Source organism: Monodon monoceros, unplaced genomic scaffold (genome assembly GCF_005190385.1).
Source record: "Monodon monoceros isolate NGI ecotype Baffin Bay Population unplaced genomic scaffold, NGI_Narwhal_1 Super_Scaffold_20, whole genome shotgun sequence".
Classification (NCBI taxonomy): Eukaryota; Metazoa; Chordata; class Mammalia; order Artiodactyla; family Monodontidae; genus Monodon; species Monodon monoceros.
This window is the reverse complement of record NW_021703777.1, coordinates 47,016,546-47,042,812: the sequence shown is the minus strand read 5'-3', so window position 1 is coordinate 47,042,812 and position 26,267 is coordinate 47,016,546. Positions and strand designations below refer to the sequence as shown.

At 41.6% G+C, this 26,267-nt stretch overlaps 1 protein-coding gene across 1 annotated transcript in view; it reads right to left on the bottom strand.

The window, feature by feature from the left end:
* BTC (betacellulin) overlaps positions 1-26,065 on the bottom strand; it is a 61,887-nt gene extending 35,822 nt beyond the window's left edge. Inside the window, exons 1-3 of the mRNA XM_029234693.1 lie at positions 25,954-26,065; positions 3,732-3,940; positions 3,285-3,438 (exon numbers count right to left, since the gene is read on the bottom strand). Of these exons, the coding sequence (XP_029090526.1) occupies positions 3,285-3,438; positions 3,732-3,940; positions 25,954-26,065 (475 nt within the window). The remainder of the gene's footprint in view (positions 1-3,284; positions 3,439-3,731; positions 3,941-25,953) is intronic.
* Positions 26,066-26,267: the final 202 nt, after the last annotated feature.

The following is a 26,267-nucleotide window of genomic DNA, read 5'->3' as shown; positions in this document are numbered from 1 at the left end:
GCTTCAGCTACTTCCTTTGTACAATGAGAATTTTACCTGCTGCCGCCTACTTGCTTTACAACTTGAAACCTAGATATTACATCATGAATACATTCATATTCTCAGGAAGAACTTAAAAAACCAACTTACATATATTAATGGCTTAGATTTTAATAAGGAGGGGAACATATTTTTGACCTTAAAACTCACTCATTTTTTTGAAAAGAAACGTTTTTTTCCCTTTTTCACTAGTTATGATTTTAGCTTTAGTTTGTTATAGCAATTGGATGAGAGGGAGAAATTTAAAAGCAGAATAAATAGGGAGTCCAATTTCTTCAAGATTAAAAAAAAAAACTTTAAACAAAGTTATTGCCCCTTTACCATATTTATCAAACAAGCAAGCATCCATGGTTCTCTTTGTTAAGGTAAAGTTTACAGGAAACAAAGACCCATTACAAGTAAATGGAAGTTAAATATTACTGTAAAAAAATTTTCTCTTAAATTCCCAGTAGAAATGTTCATTAAAGATCAGCAGACTGTCAAGTTGGTAAGCACCTTAGTCTCATCTAAAGCAACTCGTTTATTTTATAAATGAGAAAAACAATGCCCAGAGAATTGTAACTTACAGACATCTCAAGTCACAGAATGGCAGAAGCTGGAACCAGGTCTCAACGTCTGCTCAGTACCAGCTCTCAAGGCACTTTCACTGTGACATACATACACACGCACGCGCACACACACCTAGAACATCACACAGCCATTGCTCACATTCTTTTCAAGAAGTAAATAAGATAACATGTGACTTAAATTAGGAATGAGACTTAAAAGTAAATAGGACCATTTAATGGAAACACTGAGGTCAACAAATTACATCCTTTGGCATTTTGCAAGGAGTGGACCATCTTAGGGAGTGTAGAGACTGAATTCAATTCCCTCAACCAAACATTCAACAAGGCAGTTGCACACTTAAGTTACCCTGAGTTACAACAGCGCTGGATTAGAATTGTTTTGTTTTTTTTTCATTTCTGCCTTTTGACAAGTTTTGAGGAAAAAAATAAAGTACCGTGTGATGGTAAATAGGGAAGAATGTCCATCAACCTGAAATAGTCATTTCTACCATAACAATTCTGCTGGCACATCACCCTAATCTTGTCCTGTATTAGCTTGTGCCTGGATTATACCTGAGACAATCAGGTCCTCTGGCCCTCTCCCCTCCTCCCAGACTGCACCCCACTGCCAGGTTTATCTCCTTAAATCATTGCTTGTATTATATCACTCTGTATTCAAGGCCTATGATGGTGTGTGATTAACTGTTTATTGATTTATATCAAAATATTTTAATCTGGCTTTTTTGGCTCCTCATAATTTGTCTGCCTCTCATCAGTTCTACTTGCTGGCAGGCTGACTACCTGTCTCCCCAGGAAATTAATCTCATTCCCATCACCAACGCTTTACTAAATGCTTTTACCGCCTTTCGTCCCCCTCTCTCCCCTACTACTGATATTTCAAATCCTGCCAAGTTTCAATCCTACCCACTCAGGTCCTCCATGCAATCTCCCCACTGCTCCATTCCTCCCTGTTGAGCTCTCCTTTCGCCGGTTTCATGACTTTTTCTCCCATTGTTTCATATCTGTTAGTCCTGCATTCCCAACTTCAACATAACATCTTTTAGGGCAAGAAGCATGTCTTAGGACTCTCTTGAGCCCTCCTCCCACCCCCATTCCCATATACTCTAGCATCTTGCTGACTGTAGCAGATTTTCAGTAAACACTTTGACAGTAGGACAGACCAGATAAAATGGAGGAAGAGAATGCCAGCTTCATCCAAGTGATGCTGGCAAAGCACAGTCTCTAGGCCTAACTCTCAGGCCCATTGCCCTTCTTCAGGCTCCACTTCACTCCAAATTGTTTCTGACCTCTTCCTCTGCGGGGTTTGTAAATCAGTCCTTTCTCTCTAACCATGATCTAAGTCTGATCCACTTCTGACCAAGGTCGTGACACCTTTCAGGCACCTCTCTTATTCCAAGGACACAGCCAAATGGAGGTTTCCATTTAGGTCCCACCTCTTTTCCTCCATAAGAGAAAGCCTGGCCCTTTCCAGGCTGGAAGGTAGTGTCCTCATCACATAGACACTTCAGCTGTGGAGACGCCCCTCCTCTCGCATTGATGCCCCAAGCCCAGATGTCCCTACCCCTCATCCCAGCTAGGACTACAAAATATTGCCAGTTTCCCTTCCCTCTGCCTGCACCCCGCATAAATGATCATGATGCAGAGGGGATGCCTTGCAGTAGTAGGACTTTCCCACTTAAGTATCTACCTGCTACCTTCCCATACTAGAGAGTGAGGGGAACGCTGCCTCCAGCAGTATAAACTTGCCCCAGCATCCGAAGTTCCAGCTCTTTCTCTGCCAGCACTGACTCCCAAGGAGGTGAGGAGAGCCTCCGGGAGGGCCAGGCATCCTACCACTTCTCCCACTAGCCACTGTCCCCTCACACCAGGTGACCGACCACACCCAGTAGTCCTTAACCTAACCACCCAAGTTTCACCTTCGAAGTGAAGAAAAGTTTTCTCTCTGCAACTTCTCCTTAAAACAGGAAATAATATACTCCAAGTAAAGCAGCTATGTGTTTCATCAATACTGCCCTCAGTAAAAATATGTCATCTCCCTTTCCTTTTGTTTCCCTATCAGGAACAGGAGATCCAGGTCTCAAAAGTTGAATCTTTTCTCCCTCCTCCTACCCCTCCCAACTTCGCCAGCAAGAAAGGGGTGGAATAATTCATTTTCGGGCCTTCCTCAGCTCTCGTCTCTCCGGGGTCGTCCCCTTCCTCCCTCTGGCACGCGCCCAAGCAAACTGCTCTCCACCCTGCTCCGCACTCCCGGAGGCCTGCATCTCAAGCCAAGGAGTTCCCTCTCCTCTTCTTCCCAGGGGATGTCTTTTCGGTCTAGTCTCCCAGGCTCCCACTTTGGTGGATTTCCCAAAATCCTCCACCTGCCACACCTCCTCGCTCGCGGGCACCGCGCCGCAACGCCCAAGAGCACCGGCGCCCAGGCCCTCCGCTCTGCGCCCGCCCACGGGATCCCTTCCGCCCTCGGACCGCCCCCTGCGCCCAGGGCCGCCGCAACAGGTGCAGCCCCAGGTGCCCAAGTGCCGGATTCTTAACCTCGTGCTACCCCAGTCGTCCAAGTTCTTCGACCCGCCCCTGCCAACCCCAGGGCCCCCTCGGGTCCAAATGCCAGCGCGGAAGGCTCGCCCTCCCTGCGACTCCACCCTAGACTTTCCTCCTGGGTCTCCAGCGACCACTTACCCAGGGCGAGGGCCAGGAGCAGTGGCAGGGAGCTGGCGCCGCTGCCCGGGACGGCCCGGGCCATCAACCCCGCTGCCGGGCCTAGCAGCCCCGAGACGAGTCTCCCGCCTCCTCCTGCGCCCCCTTCCCGGGCCACGGGCGCCCGACGGGGTGCCTGGAAACGAATCCCGGAGCTAGCAGGAAGCAAAACTACTCCCCAGGCTGGCACCCGGCTACCGGGCGGGCGGACACCCCGGGCGGGCGGCCGACCGGCTACGCGAGTGTCGCCGGGAAGAGGGAGCCTCCTATTTATCCGCGCTCTTTCTGCACACACCCCATCGACGAGGCGCAGGACTTCGTCGTGGTGGCCTCCACGCCGTTCCCACCCAAGTTACCCCACACCCACACAACGGGACACTTGCGGGCTGCCCTCGGGTCAGCTCACCCACGCCCCCTGCTGGGTCGCACCTGAAGGTTCATTTCCCTCCCCTTGGGGAGTCGAGGAGGTGGGGAGGGAGCGGAGAGAGAGCACGTGGAGGGGCCCGAGGTGCGGGGCCTGCGGGCCGCCGTGGAGCAAGCCGGCTCTAAACTCCCTCCCCGAGCCCACTGAGCGAGAACGGCAGACCCGGACTGCTCTGGAATTCCAGCTCCCCTTATTTCAGCCAACTGCTGGTGTCCTGGAGGGACCAGAGCCAACACTCACTGTGGTTAACCTCAGGCATTTGACAATTTCCAAGCTTCTCTTTTCCATACGTAATTTGTTGAATATCTGGGAGTGTGGGCTCACCAAGAGCTACTTTAAGTATGTCACTTATATTTTTTATTTCTCCATTTACTCGTCTATCCATTGTATTTTCATTTATTTATTTAATTCATCAACCCTGTTGGATCTATAAGAATAAGGAGAATCCTTTTTGCCTGGGGCTTCCCAAGCACTATCTCTACCTCAACACATCTCTTCTTTGAGGAGACGTGGAATCTGATGGCTCTGCACCAAGCATTTCCTGGAACACAAAGGCATCCGCACAGCTTTCAAAGACAGAAAGCAGCATCCAGTTTTACCTTACATGATTTGTCTCCAAAATAACTAAAGGGTACAGCAGTTTTCTTACTGATCTATATTCCTCTTGCGTGATCAATATGTGTAATCATGCCTCCTCAGTACAGAAGTTGTATTTCTATAGCATCCGAAAGTCCAATAAGCATTCATTTACATAAGAAATGCAGTTCAGATGTCTTCCCCTTCCTCCCCAATGTTTAAATTAACAAATTATTATGTGCTTTTCTTCAACAAGTGACATTTCATTTCAAAACCAATTCACATTATTTTAGCACACCAGGCAACCAATATACCCAGAGGAATAAAAATCAGTTGGTAATTTCCAGAATCCCGTTCTAGCACCCACATGACAGCTCAGAAAGCATCTATGAGAAGACAGACATGAGGTTTAGAGAATTCAAGGTTGTGAGATAGGCGGTTACTGCACCCCAGATAAAAAGGGCAAGAGCACACGAAGCCAAGGGGATTTGACATCATCTCCCTCCTTTCCATCTCCATCCTTCCCTTTTCCTTTCTGATATTGTCTCCTTCCCTCAGGATCAGGGCCCTAGGTGAAGGCATCTTTCACTCTGAGACGGCACCCTAGCCAACAACTGTCCTGGTATCCTCAACAGAACATTATTATTTTTATTTTCCTTCTCCATAAATATTAATAAAAACTAAAGCAAACCTAAGCAAAAAATACCAGATGTTTGTCGAATATTGTAAAGTGCCAAGACTTGGTGTAAATGTTCACCATTCATGCCATTCAAAGGGTAAATTAACTGTTTCAGGCCACTGGAGTATGAAATAGGGTACTTGAATATGTTAAATAAGCTGGATAAATTAATAACCTTCCCTAAGGGCTTTATTTACTGCCAGAAGTAAAATAAATACTCCAGAGAATATGTCTTCCAAATTTCCTGGCCCCGAAGGTTCAATCTTCAGCAAGAAAGAGGTGGAATAATTCATTTTCGGGCCTTCCTCAGCTCTCGTCTCTCCGGGATCGTCCCCTTCCTCTCTCTAGCACTCACCCAGGCAAACTGCTCTTCAAGATCAAGCAACGTTCTCTTTCCTTTCTTTCTTCCTACCCTCCTTACTGCCTGCGTTCCTTCCTTCTTTCTCTCCCTTCTTCTCTTCCTCCTCCTTCTTTTTTCTCACTCTCAATTCATTCACTAAGGGGGAAAGCCAATCTGGGTTCCAACCACTAACTTTGGAAGAGTAGGAGGCGAGAATTGACTTTCATGAGGCCTCATTCATGTAACTGAGGTGTGTCTCAATGCTTTAGATTATAAACTGAGCTGTTACTAAGAGATAAATGGGTCAAATCTGTAACAGAGTCACAAGGTAGAACTTATATTCCCAGAATCCCCAAGCCAAGGATTGCTTGAATCGTGTCTTTCCTGTGCCAGCTTTAAGCCGATATAACCAGCCCTCCTGAACCTGGTATGAGGCTTAAGTGGATGCCTTTGGAGGCCTTTAAGCATCAATGTTTTCTCTTCTCACACAGAGCAGCCTCCAGCAGGGACACTCCTCCCCCTCCACTGGACAGGACAAAACAAGCTTGTGGTTATTTGTGGGGCACAACACCTAAACAGAAACACATGTGGTGGCAGAAAGGAAAATTCTAGAATGTATCCATTCAAGGTCAGCATGTAATCTCCAAATTATGACTTTAAGGTATTCAGTAGCATAGGAAGATTTCCTAGTAGTCAGTAACATTATTTAATTCAATAAGAGTAGATGAATAAAAAGAAATATGAATGGTGAATATAATGTTTTTATAGTAATGATAAACATTATGCATTGTAGATTACTAAAAATTAGTAGTATATAGAGAGGGTTTTCAAAGGTTCTTAAAACTATTGAATTAGCCTCTATGGAAAACCAGTGAAAAATCAATGCTCAAAAGCTGTATTCAGGTGATTTTGCTTTACACCCTAGTTTTTCTGGGGAAAGGGGATAATTAGTGACTTTTTTTTTCTTACATATTTTATCATACCTTCTTCTTCAGTCCTTCAGGTACCCATTTTTTATACGTAAGCCTCAATCTGTTTGACTTGCTATCTTTTTTCAATGGCAGCTTAATATTGATACAAGTTTAGTAAATCTCAAATATAATCATCTATGTGATATCTATCAGTTTCAGCTCTCTGTTATGACCTTTTCCTGTGACCATATTCATACATACCTGATAAAGATTCTTCTGATTTTTTAAAAAATCTGGGCTTTTGTGCAGGCCCTAGTTGTAGACTAAGTAGGCAAGCACTTAAGTGGCATCATTTTAATGTTGTAGTACGGCCAGGCCCTAGACATCCCTCCCTAACACACCTGGCACAGTGGCTTCATCCCTTCCTACATGGTCATAGTTTCCCATCAGTGTCAACACTCCTCCATGTGGGACCACAGAGTAGTATACTATGTACAATTGGTTCTGGAGTTTTTTTAGTCTGTTCAAATTGGACTTTGTCACTGAATGCCTGGATCACAAATTACTCATCTCCCTGAGCCTCAGTTTTCTCATCTATAAAATGTGATGGTAATGATTGGCACAGTTTTTATGATTCACAATGATATATATCTCTAAGGCAAAAATCTGGCATATTAGAAATTATTCAGTGTATTATGGTTATTATATTATTTTACAATCTATTTATAGGTTACATAAGGGAAAAGAGTAGGGACTAGCTTCCTTCATTAACCCTCTCTTACTAATATTCCTAGTGGAGGGAAGGAAAGAGCACAGAGCAAATCTCTGATGGGAGGGCTTCCCCAGCGGCGCATTGGTTAAGAATCCGACTACCAATGCAGGCGACACGGGTTCGAGCCCTGGTCCGGGAAGATCCTACATGCTGTAGAGCAACTAAGCCCATGCGCCACAACTACTGAGCCTGCGCTCTAGAGCCTGCAAGCCACAACTACTGAGCCCTCGTGCCACCACTACTGAAGCCCACGCGCCTAGAGCCTGTGCTCCACAGCAAGAGAAGCCACCACAATGAGAAGCCTGTGCACCACAACGAAGAGTAGTCCCCGCTCGCCGCAACTGGAGAAAGCCCGCGCGCAGCAACAAAGACCTAACGCACCCAAAAATCAATAAATAAAATAATAAATTTATTTTTTTTTAAATCTCTGATGAGAAAGTAACAGTGAGCCTAAAATTCCATGAATTTGGGCATTGTCTATGCCTCTGGCAATCCCTTAGACCCCTCTGACCTTCTTTCATCTGGTGGCTTCAAACTTATCCCAGGATTTGTAGCAATCATTTTAACAGAACATCAGAAAGAAGCAGAGTTGTTGGAAGAGGAGGTGGCAACACCTCTGAGGGAATCTCAGGTCCTGAGGGCAGACTTTAGGAAACATAGTAGAAAGCATTAGGGGTAAAAAAAAGGAAGGGAGATAGGGAAATAGAAGTAATGTTATTACAGGAAAACTTGCAAACAACTTGTCAGATAGAGAATATTCTCCTAACCCATACAATGGCAAAACTGTCACCCCCGCAATTTTTTTCTGCTCTTGTCCCTGTATTCTGGTTCATCAAACATACTGAATACCTACCTTGCACCATGCATTGTATTAGGAGGTGCTGGTATTACCCAAATGAACACATCTGAGATGAGAACATTTTGCCTGTAGCATCTTTCACCCCACTGTGGACACACTTATTGTGGACAAAGTGAGTGTTCCTGTCCCCTCCCCACTATCCCATAAGTCCCCCTCACAGGTAGGGGAGGAAGTTTTTCAGTTACATTTACATGAGTTCCTCAACCCACTGCCAGAATAACAGTAACAATGAACACATTGATGCTTACTGGGTAGCAGGCACCATTCTCAGCACTTACGTACACTAACTTTTTAAATGCTCACCAAATATAATGTGAACTATGTATCATTGTTATTCTCGTTTCACAGTGAGGACATTGAAACACGGAAGTTAAATAAGTTGCCCAAAGTCACGTAGCTGATATATGGCGGAGCTATGCTGTGTATGCTCAAGTTCTGAATCCTGGGCACACTCTTCAAATCCAATGACCTAGTAGTAAATCGTTGCCATTGACTTTGTGCAGCTCAAGTAGTCATAGCGAGTGTAGTCAATCCTCTGGCCACCTGCTGGAAGTCTCATTTGAGAAAAACAGTGTATCTAATGAGTTCTTCACTTGACTTCCTGAAAAATTGCTTCCCTTCACAATATAGAGGAAGAGATGAGGGGATTGCTGCATTGGACTGTAATTCTAACTCACAAGGTGAGATTGGCTGTAAAGTTAAAAACAAAATAAAACATAGGAGATAAATGACTATGCAACCCTAGAATTAGTTCTGGCCATGTAGGGGGAAGACTGGAATCGGCTACGCAGCGTCAGCTGAAAGAAGGCATCACAGAGAAAAACAGGCATGCTAAGAGGGCTTGAGAAGCTAAAAAGGGTGAATTTTCAACAGAGTTTAAAACTCTCAAAAAAGACATGATTCCTATTATGTAATTATTAACAATTTCAGTTAAAAATTATCTAAAATCTGGAGAGGAAATCACATATTCGTATGCAGACAAGAGTGACAATCACAGACCTGTGAAAAAAGTCTCTGAGGAGGTTGAGATGTCCGAAAATGACTTGGGACCACAGAGCTCTAATTATGTTCATAATGAAAATATCAAAATGGGGCATGGCCAATTGCTCTGTGCCAATGGTGCAAGAAACATGAATCACACACACACATGCACACTTTTTTTCACTTTTATTGTGATTTAATTTTTTCTTCCAAGCAGAACAAACGAGAAAAAAAAGAGCACCTGAGGAGGTATCGAACCCAAGATGAGTGCAGAATTTCCTTGTTTTTTAGGGCTGACCAGTATTTCATTGTATATACACACCACATCTTCTTTTTTTTTTTTTTTTTTTTTTTCCTCTGTACGCGGGCCTCTCACTGTTGTGGCCTCTCCCGTTGCAGAGCACAGGCTCCGGACGCACAGGCTCAGCGGCCATGGCTCACGGGCCCAGCCGCTCCGCGGCATGTGGGATCTTCCCGGACCGGGGCACGAACCCGTGTCCCCTGCATCGGCAGGCGGACTCTCAACCACTGCGCCACCAGGGAAGCCACACATCTTCTTTATCCATTCATTTGTCTATGGATATTTAGGTTGTTCCCATATCTTGGCTATTGTGAATAGTTACACAGTAGGAGTGCTAATATCTCTTCAATATCCTGATTTCAATTCTTTGGCATAAATACCTAGAAGCGGGATTGCTGGATCCTATGATAGGTCCATTTTTAACTCTTTGAAGAAACTTTGTACTGTTTCCCATAGTAGCACCACCATTTTACATTCCCATCTCCAGTGTGCAGGGGTTCTAACTTCTTCTCATCCTCACTAACAACCGTTGTCTTTGTTTTATCATAACCATCTAGCAAGTGAATTCTGCAATATGTGACAACATGGATGCATCTTGAGGACATTATAATAAATGAAATAAGGCAGTCCCAGAAAGAAAAATATTGCATGATTCCATTTATATGAGGTATCTAAAATAGTCAGATTCATAGACTCAAAGAATGAAGCAGTGGTTTCTAGGGGCTGGGCAGAAAGAGAAAAGAGAAATTACTAATCAACTGGCATAAAGTTTCAGTTAAGCAAGATGAATAAGCTCTAGAGATCTGCTGTCCATTGCACCCATAGTCAACAATAATGTCATGGACACTAACAATTTTGTTAGGAGGGTAGATCTCACGTGTTTTATTCTTACCACAATAAAACAAAATGTAAAAATAAAAAACCCAAGATGAATATAGACATCTTATGAGAGTTTGCAAATCCTCTGATGAATTCAAGTGTTTTGATTCATATGAGTTATATTCCAAGACACTGGGGAGGAGGTGGAGCTACTAGTAATCCATGTGAAATCAATCCCAAAAGACTGAAGATAAGGAAATATATTTTTAGTGTTCCCCAAAGGGAAGAACGTATAGCTCCTAAATGATAAGTTGCTAAACTTAACCAGACTGGTAAGGGTTCTTGCCTCTGTTTCACAAATAACAGTTCTTTCTGGGTTGTTTAGCCTTAAGCAGAGAGGACAGAGGCAAGGAGCGGGGGAAGGAAGGTGGCTTGCATGATAGATTTCTTCAAATATTTGAAGAATTGTCACATGGAAAATTAATTATATTCATACCGCTCAGTCCCAGTGGTTGCAACAAGGACCTAAGGGTTAGAGGCAGATGCATTTGGATTCAATATAAAGATCCATCTAAAATTCTAATGAGAAAATAGATTCCCTGGGGAAATAATACATTCCCTGGCACTGGAAATGCACATGCTATGTACTGTAAAGGCAATTCCAATAATTTCATCTCATTCCTAACATGGAGATGCTGAGATTCCAAGGCTAGATGACTTTAAACAGCCTTTTTCAACCATAAAATGCTAATACAACACTGCAAGTTTTCTTCCTTCAATACTGTTTTAAAGTAACCAGAAGATCACTGAGAAAACATTTATCCTCAAATCTGCCATGAAACTACACATTTAAAAAATAATTTTGAAAACTTATTAACATACAAATGGCTAAGAATTCTCCATATTCTAATCTATCTTCAAATTGCAACTTAAGTTAAAATTTAATTTAAAACCAGTACTTTTAGTTTATGGTCCATAATATTTATGTGCTCACCGGCTCCCATAGAAATGAAAAATAAGTAATAAAATATATTTATTACAAATCATGGTCTATTGGTCTCACAAATGATACAGTTTAACAATTTCTGCATTTTTAGTCTATCAACAAGTTCAAGGTTATGTCAATTATCAAATTATTTAAATGTGAGTTGCATAAGGTTAAATTTTGACACAGCTCAAATCACAGTCTTTAAGCTATATAGATTATATTTTTTAATGTATTCCTGAGGGCACAAAATGGAGATTTAACTTAGGGGTATGGACATAAATTGCATTTAAACAGAGTAAATATTCCCATGAACAAAGAAATATAAAGGAAGGATTCTTTTTAACTACAGTTGATGCCCCGAAAGATGAAGGCTGAGACTTGCAATGTAGTCTAGACTGAAAAGCTGTTATTGAGACTTCCAGCTGTGATGACAAATGACGTTTGTAAATCTTAATGACTTCTAACTGCTGTATCCCTTTCTTTGGGCAAACTGTCAAAATGGTAAATTCAACAGAAAAATTCCCTAGAGTGAGTAAATAACCTTAACCTTCTCCCTTTAAATGTTCATAATTTGAGAATTTAGTTTTTCATGATGTTCTTTTCATTTGTACTTTCTTCATCCTTAAAAAGCCTTGGAGCATCCATTCTTATGGCTATCTCTTATTGTCTTTGTTTTATAAATAAGACATAAAGAAGTTTTATAACACAAGTCTCAGCATTAGAACTAGAATCAAGGACTTTTACAACTGAATCCAATACATAATCTAGCACACTATATCCTTCTGCCACCCTAGTGCGGACAACTTCATTAATAAAACGCATTTCAGGTCATTCCAGACTTGCAAATTGTCATTGCCTGTCATCCCACAGGTAAGATCGAAATTATGCCCCTCCTTTAGAAATTTACTTAGCAGAAGATGGTGTGCTAAAGAAATTAAAACATTTATTATACAAACCTTCCCTCAATCCTCTCAATTTTTATATTTCCACCATTCCCCTCCGTTTAAGGATATATTTACACTGCAGTTATTTTCAACTATCTCCTTTATTATCATCTGAAATACTTTTCCCCATGAATCAAAATGATAGCTCTACAAACAATCAATGGTTGTGGAAAATAAATGATTGGATACATAGAAAATATTCAGACTAGTATCTGGCACACAGTAAGCACTGAATAAACGTTAAGTAAAATTTTACCCTTTACACTGCAACACTGGTAATTCCACAATGAAAATCTGACTATATCCAGAATCTACCCTTTCTTATCTCTTCCACTGCTATCATCTTGGTTAAAACCACCATCAGTTCTTGCCTAGATTATTATAAGAGCCTCCTTACCGGCCTTTCTGCTTCTGCTCTGGACTGTCTGTGCTTAGCTCAGTAGCTGAATGATGGTTTTGATTTTTTTTTTTAACATCTTTATTAGAGTATAATTGCTTTACAATGGTGTGTCAGTTTCTGCTTTATAACAAAGTGAATCAGTTATGCATATACATATGTTCCCATATCTCTTCCATCTTGCATCTTCCTCCTTCCCACCCTCCTAATCCCACCCCTCTAGGTGGTCACAAAGCACCCAGCTGATCTCCCTGTGCTATGCGGCTGCATCCCACTACCAATCTATTTTACGTTTGGTAGTGTATATATGTCCATGCCACTCTCTCACTTTGTCGCAGCTTACCCTTCCCCCTCCCCGTATCCTCAAGTCCATTCTCTAGTAGGTCTGCATCTTTATTCCCATCTTGCCCTTAGGTTCTCTGACCATTTTCTTTTTTTTTTTTTAATTCCATATATATGTGTTAGCATACAGTATTTGTTTTTCTCTTTCTGACTTACTTCACTCTGTACGACAGTCTCTAAGTCCATCCACCTCACTACAAATAACTCAGTTTCCTTCCTTTTTATGGCTGAGTAATATTCCACTGTATATATGTGACACATCTTCTTTATCCATGCATCTCTTCATGGACAATTAGGTTGCTTCCATGTCCTGGCTATTTTAAATAGAGCTGCAATTAACATTTTGGTACATGACTCTTATTGAATTATGGTTTTCTCAGGATATATACCAAGTAGTGGGATTGCTGTGTCATATGGTAGTTCTATTTTTAGTTTTTTAAGAAACCTCCATACTGTTCTCCATAGTGGCTGTATCAATTTACATTCCCATCAACAGTGCAAGAGGGTTCCCTTTTCTCCACACGCTCTCCAGCATTTATTGTTTGTAGATTTTTTGATGATGGCCATTCTGACTGGTGTGAGATTTGCATTTCTCTAATGATTAATGATGTTGAGCATCCTTTCATGTGTTTGTTGGCAATCTGTATATCTTCTTTGGAGAAATGTCTATTTAGGTATTCTGCCCATTTTTGGATTCAGTTGCTTTTTTGATATTGAGCTGCATGAGTTGCTTGTATGTTTTGGAGATTAATCCTTTGTCAGTTGATTCATTTGCAAATATTTTCACCCATTCTGAGGGTTGTCTTTTGGTCTTGTTTATGGTTTCCTTTGCTGTGCAAAAGCTTTCAAGTTTCATTAAGTCCCATTTGTTTATTTTTGCTTATATTTCCATTTCTCTAGGAGGTGGGTCAAAAAGGATCTTGGGGTGATTTATGTCATAGAGTGTTCTGCCTACGTTTTCCTCTAAGAGTTTGATAATTTCTGGCCTTACATTTAGGTCTTTAATCAATTTTGAGTTTATTTTTGTGTATGGTGTTAGGGAGTGTTCTAATTTCATTCTTTTACATGTAGCTGTCCAGTTTTCCCAGCACCACTTATTGAAGAGGCTGTCTTTTCTCCACTGTATACTCTTGCCTGCTTTATCAAAGATAAGGTGACCATATGTGCATGGGTTTATCTCTGGGCTTTCTCTCCTGTTCCATCGATCTATATTTCTGTTTTTGTGCCAGTACCATACTGTCTTGATAACTGTAGCTTTGTAGTATAGTCTGAAGTCAGGGAGCCTGATTCCTCCAGCTCCGTTTTTCTCTCTCAAGATTGCTTTGGCTATTCAGGGTCTTTTGTGTTGCCATACAAATTGTGAAATTTTTTGTTTGAGTTCTGTGAAAAATGCCAGTGGTAGTTTGAAAAGGATTGCATTGAATCCATAGATAGCTTTGGGTTGTAAAGTCATTTTCACAATGTTTATTCTTCCAATCCAAGAACATGGTATATCTCTCCATCTATTTGTATCATCTTTAATTTCTTTCATCAGTGTCTTATAATTTTATGCATACAGGTCTTTTGTCTCCTTGGTAGGTTTATTCCTAGATATTTTATTCTTTTTGTTGCAGTGGTAAATGGGAGTGTTTCCTTAATTTCTCTTTCAGATTTTTCACCATTAGTGTATAGGAATGCAAGAGATTTCTGTGCATTAATTTTGTATCCTGCTACTTTACCAAATTCATTGATTAGCTCTTGTAGTTTCCTGGTGACATCTTTAGGATTCTCTATGTATAGTATCATGTCATCTGCAAACAGTGACAGCTTTACTTCTTCTTTTCCCATTTGTATTCCTTTTATTTCCTTTTCTTCTCTGATTGCTGTGGCTAAAACTTCCAAAACTATGTTGAATAATAGTGGTGAGAGTGGGAAACCTTGTCTTCTTCCTGATCTTAGTGGAAATGGCTTCAATTTTTCACCATTGAGGATGATGTTGGCTGTGGGTTTGTCATATATGGCCTTTATTATGTAGAGGAAATTTCCCTCTGTGCCTACTTTCTGGAGGGTTTTTATCATAAACGGGTGTTGAATTTTGTCAAAAGTCTTCTCTGCATGTATTGAGATAATCATGTTTTTTCTCTTTCAATTTGTTAATATGGTGTATCACGTTGATTGATTTGCGTATATTGAAGAATCCTCGCATTCCTGGGATAAACCCCACTTGATCATAGTGTATGATCCTTTTAAGGTGCTGTTGGATTCTGTTTGCTTTTGTTGAGGTTTTTTGCATCTATGTTCATCAGTGAAATTGGCCTGTAGTTTTCTTTCTTTTTGACAACTTTGTCTGGTTTTGGTATCAGAGTGATGGTGGCCTCGTAGAATGAGTTTGGGAGTGTTCCTTCCTCTGCTATATGTTGGAAGAGTTTGAGAAGGACAGGTGTTAGTTTTTCTCTAAATGTTTGATAGAATTCGTCTGGGAAGCCATCTGGTCCTGGGCTTGTTAGTTGGAAGATTTTTAATCACAGTTTCAATTTCAGTGCTTGTGATTGGTCTGTTCGTATTTTCTATTTCTTCCTGGTTCAGTCTCGGAAGGTTGTGCGTTTCTAAGAATTTGTCCACTTCTTCCAGGTTGTCCATTTTATTGGCATACAGTTCCTTGTAGTAATCTCTCATGATCCTTTGTATTTCTGCAGTGTCAGTTGTTACTTCTCCTTTTTCATTTCTAATTCTAATGATGAGTCTTCTCCCTTTTTTTCTTGATGAGTTTGACTAATGGTTTATCAATTTTGTTTATCTTCTCAAAGAATCAGCTTTTAGTTTTATTGATCTTTGCTATTGTTTCCTTCATTTCTTTTTCATTTATTTCTGATCTGATCTTTATGATTTCTTTCCTTCTGCTAACTTTGGGGGTTTTTTGTTCTTCTTTCTCTAATTGCTTTATGTGTAAGGTTAGGTTGTTTATTTGAGATGTTTCTTATTTCTTGAGGTAGGACTGTATTGTTATAAACTTCCCTCTCAGAACTGCTTTTGCTGCATCCCATAGGTTTTGGGTCCCCGTGTTTTCATTGTCATGTGTTTCTAGGTAGTTTTTGAATTCCTCTTTGATTTCTTCAGTGATCTCTTGGTTATTTAGTAGTGTATTGTTCAGTCTCCATAGCGTTGTGGTCAGAAAAATACTTGATACGATTTCAATGTTCTTAAATATACCAAGGCTTGATTTGTGACCCAAGATACGATCTATACTGGAGATTGTTCCATGAGCATTTGAGAAGAAAGTCTATTCTGTTGTTTTTGGATGGAATGTCCTATAAATATAAATTAAGTCCATCTTGTTTAATGTATCATTTAAAGCTTGTGTTTCCTTATTTATTTTCATTTTGGATGATCTGTCCATTGGGGAGTTAAAGTCCCCTACTATGATTGTGTTACTGTCAATTTCCCCTTTTATGGCTGTTAGTATTTGCCTTATGTATTGAAGTGCTCCTATGTTGGGTGCATAAATATTTACAATTGTTACATCTTCTTCTTGGATTGATCCTTTAATCAATATGTACTGTCCTTCTTTGTCTCTTGTAATAGTCTTTGTTGTAAAGTCTATTTTGTCTGATATGAGAACTGCTACTCCTGCTTTCTTTTGATTTCCATTTGCATGGAATATCTTTTTCCACCCCTTCACTTTCAGTCTGTCTGTACGTGTCCCTAGGTCTGAAGTGGGTCTCTTGTAGACAGCATATATACGGGTCTTGTTTTTGTATCCATTCAGCCAGTCTGTGTCTTTTGGTTGGAGCATTTAATCCATTTACATTTAAGGTAATTATCGATACGTATGTTCCTATTACCCTTTTCTTAATTGTTTTGGGTTTATTATTGTAGGTCTTTTCCTTCTCTTGTGTTTCCTGCCTAGGGAAGTTCCTTTAGCATTTGTTGTAAAGCTGGTTTGGTGGTGCTCAATTCTCTTGGCTTTTGCTTGTCTGCAAAGCTTTTAATTTCTCCATCAAATCTGAGTGAGATCCTTGCTGGGTAGAGTAATTTTGATTGTAGGTTTTTCTCTTTCATCACCTTAAATATGTCCTGCCACTCCCTTCTGGCTTGCAGAGTTTCTGTTGAAAGATCAGCTGTTAAACTTATGGGGATTTCCTTATGTGTTACTTGTTGTTTTTCCCTTGATGCTTTTAACACTTGTTCTTTGTGTTTAATATTTGATAGTTTGATTAATATGTGTCTTGGTATGTTTCTCCTTGGATTTATCCTGCATGGGACTCTGTGCGCTTCCTGGACTTGATTAACTATTTCCTTTCGCATATTAGGGAAGTTTTCAACTATAATCTCTTCAAATATGTTCTCAGTCCCTTTCTTTTTCTCTTCTTCTTCTGGGACCCCTATAATTCGAATGTTGGTGCGTTTAATGTTGTCCCAGAGGGCTCTGAGACTGTCCTCAATTCTTTTCATTCTTTTTTCTTTATTCTGCTCTGCAGTAGTTATTTCCACTATTTTATTTTCCAGGTCATTTATCTGTTCTTCTGCATCAGTTATTCTGCTATTGATCCCATCTAGAGAATTTTTAATTTCATTTATTGTGTTTTTCATCATTGTTTGTTTGCTCTTTAGTTCTTCTAGATCCTCGTTAAATGTTTCTTATATTTCCTCCATTCTGTTTCCAAGATTTTGGATCATCTTTACTATCATTATTCTGAATTCGTTTTCAGGTAGACTGCCTATTTCCTCTTCATTTGTTAGGTCTGGTGGGTTTTTATCTTGCTCCTTCATCTGCTGTGTGTTTCTCTGTCTTCTCATTTTGCTAAACTTACTGTGTTTGGGGTCTCCTTTTTGTAGGCTGCATGTTCGTAGTTTCCATTGTTTTCGGTGTCTGTCCCCAGTGGGTAAGGTTGGTTCAGTGGGTTGTGTAGGCTTCCTGGAGGAGGGGACTAGTGCCTGTGTTCTGGTGGATGAGGCTGGATCTTGTCTTTCTGGTGGGCAGGTCCACGTCTGGTGTTGTGTTTTGGGGTGTCTGCGGCTTTATTATGATTTTAGGCAGCCTCTGTGCTAATGGATGGGGTTGTGTTCCTGTCTTGCTAGTTGTTTGGCATAGGGTGTCCTGCACTGTAGCTTGCTGGTCATTGAGTGAAGCTGGGTGTTGGTGTTGAGATGGAGATCTCTGGGAGATTTTCGCCGCTTGATATTATGTGGAGCTGAGAGGTCTCTTGTGGACCAGTGTCCTGAACTTGGCTCTCCCACCTCAGTGGCACAGCCCTGACGCCTGGTTGGAGCACCAAGAGCCTGTCCTCCACACGGCTCAGAATAAAAGGGAGAAAAAATAGAAAGAAAGAAAAAGGATAAGATAAAATAAAGTAAGATAAAATTTTAAAAGTTATTAAAATAAAAAAATAATTATTAAGAAAAAAATTTTTTAAGTATTAAAAAAAAAAAAAAAAGGACAGAACCGTAGGACAAATGGTAAAAGCCAAGCCATACAGACAAAATCACACACAGAAGCATACACATACACACTCACAAAAAGAGAAAAAGGGAAAAAATATATATATATATCTTTGCTCCCAAAGTCCACCTCCTCAATTTGGGATGATTCGTTGTCTATTCAGGTATTCCACAGATGCAGGGTACATCAAGTTGATTGTGGAGATTTAACCCGCTGCTCCTGAGGCTGCTGGGAGAGAGATTTCCCTTTCTCTTCTTTGTTCGCACAGCTCCCAGGGGCTCAGCTTTGGATTTGGACCCACCTCTGCGTGTAGGTCACCAGACGGCATCTGTTCTTTGCTCAGACAGGACGGGGTTAAAGGAGCAGCTGATTCGGGGGCTCTGGCTCACTCAGGCCGGGGGGAGGGAGGGGTACGGATGCGGAGTGAGCCTGCGGCGGCAGAGGCCGGCGTGACGTTGCTTTCTCCCGGTGAAGTTGTCCCTGGATCACGGGACCCTGGCAGTGGCGGGAAGGGGTGTGGATAGTGACCTGTGCTCGCACACAGGCTTCTTGGTGGCGGCAGCAGCACCCTTAGCGTCACATGCCCGTCTCTGGGGTCCGGGCTGATAGCCGCGGCTCGCGCCAGTCTCTGGAGCTCCTTTAAGTGGCGCTCTGAATCCCCTCTCTTCGCGCACCCGGAAACAAAGCTAGCCGTGGCTGTGTTCACGCCGCCAACCCCAGTCCTCTCCCTGTGCTCCCAGCCCCGCCCGCTGGTGAGTGCCGATCCTCTGTGCGGCAATCTCTCCGCTTTGCCCCCCACACCCCTGTTGCTGCGCTCTCCTCCGCCACCCGCAGTCTCCGCCCACGAAGGGTCTTCTACTTTCCTCCTTCACGGCTCCCTCCCACTGGTGCAGGTCCCGTCCCTATCCTTTTGTCTCTGTTTATTCTTTTTTCTTTTGCCCTACCCAGGTACGTGGGGAGTTTCTTGCCTTTTGGGAGGTCTGAGGTCTTCTGCCAGCGTTCAGTAGGTGTTCTGTAGGAGTTGTTCCAGGTGTAGATGTATTTCTGGTGTATCCGTGGGGAGGAAGGTGATCTCTGCATCTTACTCTTCCGCCATCTTGAAGCTCCTCCCAAACTTCTTGATTTTTAAAATGATGTGTTGGATCTATTACTCCTCTGCTTCTCTATCTCTCTTTCTCTTTCTCTCCCTAATCGCTGTTCATCTCAGTACAAATATAAACCAAAGTCTTAAAGGATCTATAGGGCCCTGCACAGCCCATAGCCCCCTTTCCATTAGTTCCCTGACTTCATCCGCCCGTCCTACTTGACTTAACTCCAGCCCTTAGGCTTCTTCAGGATTCCGCATACTGGCCAGGCCCGCTCCCACCTTAGGGCCTTTGGACCAGAGCTTCCTTCTGCCTGTGACATCTCCCTTCTCCCCACATGCTGCGTCATTCACCCTTGGCTCCTTCAAATCTCTGGTCACCCTCTTTCAAACTGTACTCTTCCCTTCCCAGTGCCGTTAATGCACCTTAACCTGCACTATGTTTTCACATGGCACATATACCTATTAACATACTATATAATTGATAATATGTATTGTTTCCCACAAGTAGGAAAAAAACCCCACAGGGGCAGAGATTTTTATCTGTTAGTACACTGATGTGGCCCTAATGCCTGGAAGTGTGTCTGGCATGAAATACCTTATTCTCTAAAACACTGAATGAATAAATGTGTTGCCACCCTGCCGAATACCCTTCAGTACTTCCCCATGGCTGGAGGTCAGAATCCTCGGCCAGCATATAAAACTCTGACCATCTGGCCTCTTCCAGTTCCTTCAACTCTGCTCTCTGACCGATGCCTCCCCATGCTGCAGTCCCAATGAACTCTTTGAACTATATGCCGTTTCCTGGCCATAAGCTGAACATCTTCTGCTGACCCGAATGCCTGTGCTCTCTTGTCTACCTGGAAAATACTTCTCACTTTTCAGGATATCACCTTGACTGTGAAGCTCTTCTTGACTTTCCAGTTCCTGGTAGAATATATCCGCCTCTGTTTTGTGACCCTACTGTAACCTGAAGAGAGTTCTAACTCAGCAAGAAAGTCACCACAATGACCTCCTTTGTTTCTGCGCCTGTCTTCCCTGACAACATCATAGGCCACATGAGGGCAGAGACCTTATTCAGACACCCAGCATCTTACACAGTGCAGACAGGGTCATAGAGGTCACAGACAATCAATATATATTCTTGTATATTCATAGGAATGAGTGAAAGATGTCAAGTGCATACTGCTAGTTCCGGTTCTGTCTAACAGCCGTGGCTAGGTTAGAAAGTGAAACTCCTCCAGGTCCAAGATTCTGCCTGTGTCATTCAGAAGAACGCAAGACACGCGCTAAGAGAGAGAGAGGTGAAGCAGAGACGACTGAATGTGGAGAAAGGGCAGAAGTCTGACCAGCAGCACGCAGAGGTCTAGGGCTCCGTCTTCACACCTGTTGGAGGCATGGCCGTCAAGGGAGAGTCCTATCCAGACCACCTGGATCTCTGGATCTTTGCTGAATTACATTAACTCCAAGGGAGACTCTCTCGAGGTGTGGAGGGCAGGGGAAGGACAACCACTTACGGGAGGATGGCTCTAAAGAGCTTCCAATAGTGGAAGCTGGATAAAATGTCGAGGCAGGAATAAGTAGAGAAGCCAGAGAGAAAAAGGAGAAGAAGAAGGAGAAAAGGAAGGGGGGAAGGAAAGGAAAGGAAAGGAAAGGAACTGCTACTTTTTTCTCTACCAAAATTGCCCTTGCAATGTCCTGCTTGTCATTAGCCCAAATTTCAACCCACATCCTTTCTATGGGGACAGTCCCTGAGTACTAGTCCCATATAGCTCTTTTCTATCACTGCCCTTTAAGCATGGCTTTCAAGTATCTTCCCCTTTTCCCGTTGATCATAAACCCTCTTCTTGATCCAGGCATTTTTCCTTGTTTTTTAATCTGTTCTTTGGGCCGGGGTCACATAACATGCTGACTAAGGTTAATTACCTCATTAATTCCTCCACTTTCCTGATGTGCAGTATTATTTTATCACCTTCTGTTCAAAAATGAGTTGAATTCATTACTAGGATTTTGTGCATGAAGGTCAGTTAAACTTCAAATTGTAGGCTAAGAGACAAGGAATTTTTAAAAAGCCCACAGTGCTACTGCTGAAAATTGTCTCCCAAATGTACCAACTGTGCCCTCAGGTTGCCTTGTTGGATATATCAGGACACATCCTGGGCCTCAGCTCTGTTTCCCCCACTTCAACCTTTCCAGCAAGATACACATCTGTAGCATAAAGAGGCCAGAGAGTCTCCTGCCCTTTCTTCCCAAGGTGCCTCTTTCACACTCACATTCCTTCAACTAATTCACTCAATAGCCAGGTGAAAAGCACCCCCTCTGTGTCAGGTACATTGCAAGCCTCCGGGCACATCAGATTAAATAAGACTAGTCTCTGCTCTCAGAATGTGCAGTGCAATTAAAGAACAGAAAACCAAATCAAAGGTTGTTGCAAAGTATGATAAATAGAATAATAATAACAATAATAATAATAGTCACTGAAATTTATTGAATTTGTACTATGTGCCAGCCGCACATTACTTTTCATGTATTAACTCATGTATTTAACTCATTCATGTATTTAGTCAAACAACCCTATGAAGACAGATAATTTTACTATTCTCTATTTTGCAGGTGAGAAAAATGAAACAGAGAGATTAAGTGATTTGTCCAGCTGGCTGATAAAGGGCCAAGCCCTGATTTGACTCCAGATACACACTCTGAAGCATTTAAATCAGACCACGTGACCCAAGACCCCATATCTACCTGTAGTCTCTGTTCCTGACTTGTCATGCCTGTTCCTGTGGAGACACTCCCATATGCTAGCCTCTGCATACTTGATGTGCTAACCAAGGACATACATATGCCAAGGAAATACAGGAAAAAAGCCGATCAGAATAATATTGTAATTGTCTGGGTTCTCCAGAGAAACAGAACCAATAGTATTTATTATAAGGAATTGGCTCACATGATTACGTAATTGTTCAAATTCCAAATTAGGTTAAGATGTTGAACCAGCCTTCTACACTGGCAGCTGGCTCATTCAGTGACACACTAAGAGAGCAAGCTTCTGTTTTACAGAGATTTTCTGAGTTTGCCCTGGTATTCTTCAGTGTTACTTCACTTCCCATCAGTCAAAACACAAGTTAAGAAAATGGATAAAAGAAAATTATGTTCTTTGCTATCTTCTAAGCCAGTAATTCTCAAACTTCATTGTGTATATGAACGTCCTGTGAAAAAAGAAAAAAAAATTTTTAACGCATATCTCCAGGCCCTAATCTCAGAGCTTCTGCTTCAGTAAATCTCAGTTGAGGCCCAGGAATCAAGGATATGACAAACAACCAGGTGATTCTAATACGAGTGTTTGATTTTCAGATCATATTAGGAGAAAAATTTTCTCAGTTCACTCTCACATCTTCTCCTTTCCTAGGTAGGAACCGCAAATTATGATGTGATTATTGTTTACAGCATAATCATCCCATTACATTTCCTCCAGACCCAGGAATGGTGTCCCCTGGTAAACTAATTAGCTCCTCACTGGAGTCAGAACCACTAGGGGGACAATGTAATGAAGCTTCTCCAACCACCTGCTTTGTAGCTTGTCTCTTGATTCTGTTTTTCTCCTGAACTCTTTTTCTCACCTTACTTTATCTCCCTTCTCCCTATTTCTTCTTATGAAGCAAACTGGAACTATAAATTATTAAGGAGAGAGTGTAGGGATTTCCATTCATTATTAACTGCCTTTAATTCCTATTGATACATTTCTGAACCCTGAGCCACTGCCCAGAACTGCCTGTTAGGTTTTCGTTATCAAAGGACATTTGGACTCATGAGGCAATAGCTAACTTGGCCAATTGATTGAGAGGGTTTCACCTCATCAGGAAGCTTAGCCTGAAGTAGACAGAGGAGACGGCCAAATGGGGTCAGAGTTTCATAAAGCAGTGTAAAACCGTCTTAATGAATCTGACTAAGATTTGGCTAAAAAATTCTGATTTGTCCATTAAAGATAATTGGTTCACATTTACCCTGTAAGCTAAAGAAACTATGACTCTGCATATCTGCAGTTCTCAAAGTGTGCTTCCCATGACTACTGATGAAGAGATGGTTCTCTTTTTGATGATCCTCAGGACCCTATGCTCACCATCATTTGTCTCTTTTTGAAATTTTAAGACCAAGACCCATCAGTTATCAGTTTGTACACATGTTCATCTTATTTCCACTTATTCCTTCAAAATATCTCCTCTTCATTTCCCTTTTTTTTTCTTTTTTTTTTGTGGTACGTGGGCCTCTCACTGTTGTGGCGTCTCCCGTTGCGGAGCACAGGCTCCGGACGTGCAGGCTCAGTAGTTGTGGCTCACGGGCCCAGCCGCTCCGCGGCATGTGGGATCTTCCTGGACCGGGGCACAAACCCGTGTCCCCTGCACCAGCAGGCGGACTCTCTACCACTGCACCACCAGGGAAGCCCTCCCTTTCTTTATTCCTACCATTTTTTCCATGCTCATCCCCATCTCAACACAGACTTGTGCACGCACACGCACACACACACATACACACAGTGGCCCCAACAAAATCCTCTTGGGCCTCAGCCCTTTGAGATGAAGCCTTGCAACTCTGCAGCGGCAGCAGTGCTCAGAGGGCAAGCCTCACCTAACAGAGGAGTGTGGGAAGCTGCCAGAGGTAGAAGAAATCGACCCAGTGCTAGACTTGTCAAAATGGCTTCCTGCTGTCAGATAAACAGAAGGTGCTAATAGGAATACAGGGAGATGGAAAGGGAAGCGCTGACACATATTTGGAGAAACATAAGAGTTGAAACCAGGGGTTCTCTAGAGATGGGAATAAGCTCCAGCTCTGCTGCCCAAGACAACTGTGATGTCTAGGGCAAGAGTAGAAATGGAGGCCTGTAGAGCACATGGCTAAATGCTGTAAAATATACCCCAAGCTAAGAGCCAATAGAGTATCTTTATCGTCCCTTCTTAATAAATATGCATTCATAACAACAAAATTAAAATGTGTGTGAAGCTATGCTTTGTATCTGACTGAGGATGACTGAATCAAATTGTTATTGCACAAGTCTAGGTGTCCTGTTCAGAGTGTTCCAGTCTGGTGGCCTTGTGATGGGTAGTTGAGTTATAAAATAGACATCCATAATTTATAAGTTATTAATATCTATTCTTTAAGATTATTCTTCCTTGTTGGGCTTCATTTCAGCAAAACCACTAATAATGTTGTTACTATAAAGAGTATCCACATAATTTAATGGGAAACAATATGGAGCTTCCTCAAGAAATTAAAAAGCTCTACCAACCACATGATCCAGCAACTTCACCTTTGAGACCCAAAGGAAATGAAAACAGAATTTTGAAGAAATATATGCCCTCCCATGTTTATTGAAGCATTATTCACAACAGCCCAGATATGGAAACAGCCTAAGTGTCCATCGACAGATGAATGGACCTTCTGAAATATATACAATGGAATATTATTCAGCCATGAGAAAGGAGGACATCCCGCCATTTGCAACAAAATGGATGGACGTTGAAAACATTATGCTAAGTAAGATAAGTCAGAGAAAGTCCAGTACTGTATGATATTTTATATGTGGAATCTGAAAAAGAAAAACTCAAAACAACAGAGAGTAGAATGGTGGTTACCAGGGGATGGAGGTGGGAGAACTGGACACATGTTGTTTAATGCACAGTATAGTGAATATAGACAACGATATTGTACTATAATCATCAAACTTGCTAAGAAACTAGAACTTTTATTACAGCCAATAAAAAGAAAGGATAATTATGTAACATGATAGAGGTGATAATTATCATTACAGTGGCAATCATATTAAAATATATAAATGTACCAAATTAACATATTGTATACCTTATATTTAAAGAATGGCATATGTCAAATATATTTTAATTTTAAAAAAGGTTATCCACACAGTTTGGGTTCTATTGACAGTGATGATCTAAAGGCTTAAAAAGTAAAACATAATTGTAAAAAGGCCAGGGATTGGACTTCTACTGACCTGACTTTAGTCCCATGTTTACCCTGAAGCTATCACAGTGGCCCAAGGGATGGAATGCTCTGGTTGGTCAGTTCTGTTTCATTTCAACAATCATAGAACCAATGAGAACGTCTGCGCTCCCTTTACCCTTTGCCCTTCCCCCTTCAATCTCACACACACAAACTACATAGACTCAGGGGAGAATTTTCATAGAAGATAATCATAGTTAAAAACATGCAGCATTGCTTTTGTTCTTTTTCTTCCAATTTACACTTAATGGAAGCATCAGAAGGGAAAATTGGGGGAAATGAGGTGTCTTTGAAGTATTCTTTTTAAAATTATATCTGTGGCAACATTCTGAAATGGGACATGTAATCACAGTAAATAGCCAAAGAAAATCTTGCTTTCTATTTATATACAGTTCAAAAAGTACAAAACTAAAAATATATGACTGTAGGTTATATACATACGTGGTAAAATCTATAAAGAAAAGCAAGAACATGGAAAAGAACACAAAAATCCAGCCAGTGGGTACTTTTAAGGAGAGCATGGCCAGGGATAGGATCAGAAAAGGCACAGAAGACGTGCTGTTAATATTCCATTTCTCAAGCTGGGGTCAAGTATATGGGTGTTCATTTTATTATTATTCTTTATTTCTCATATATGTTATAAATATTATCTTATGTGTAGTTAACATTTAATTTTAATTTTAATAAAAGAAAATCTAACCTAAGTTTAATTTGAGACTTTTTAAAGTAGCAGTTACAGGGATTGTGGTTTGTCCAGAATAATTATATCATTTGTAAGAGGTATCTGAGAGGCCTTTCTTTACCTTTTGCCTTCTGTGTAGCTGCTAGAACCTGTCCTGATTCCGTGAATAAAGCTGCAATTGAGTTAGACTGTGATGCCATCACCTCCTGCCCAGCAGTCTTATCACCATCCATGGCAGTATGACTGCTATGAAATATGAAAGGTCCCAACTAAACCAGGCACAGCTCCAGGGTCTGTGGAACTGTGCAGTTTCTTTGAACTTAGGAACAAGAGAGCTCAGAGCGCATTCTCTTCTGCAGGCTTCTTGCCAATGTCCCTAAGTGTAAAACAGTCCACAATCCCAGATGCTTCATCAGAGATGAGACTATGTGCTAT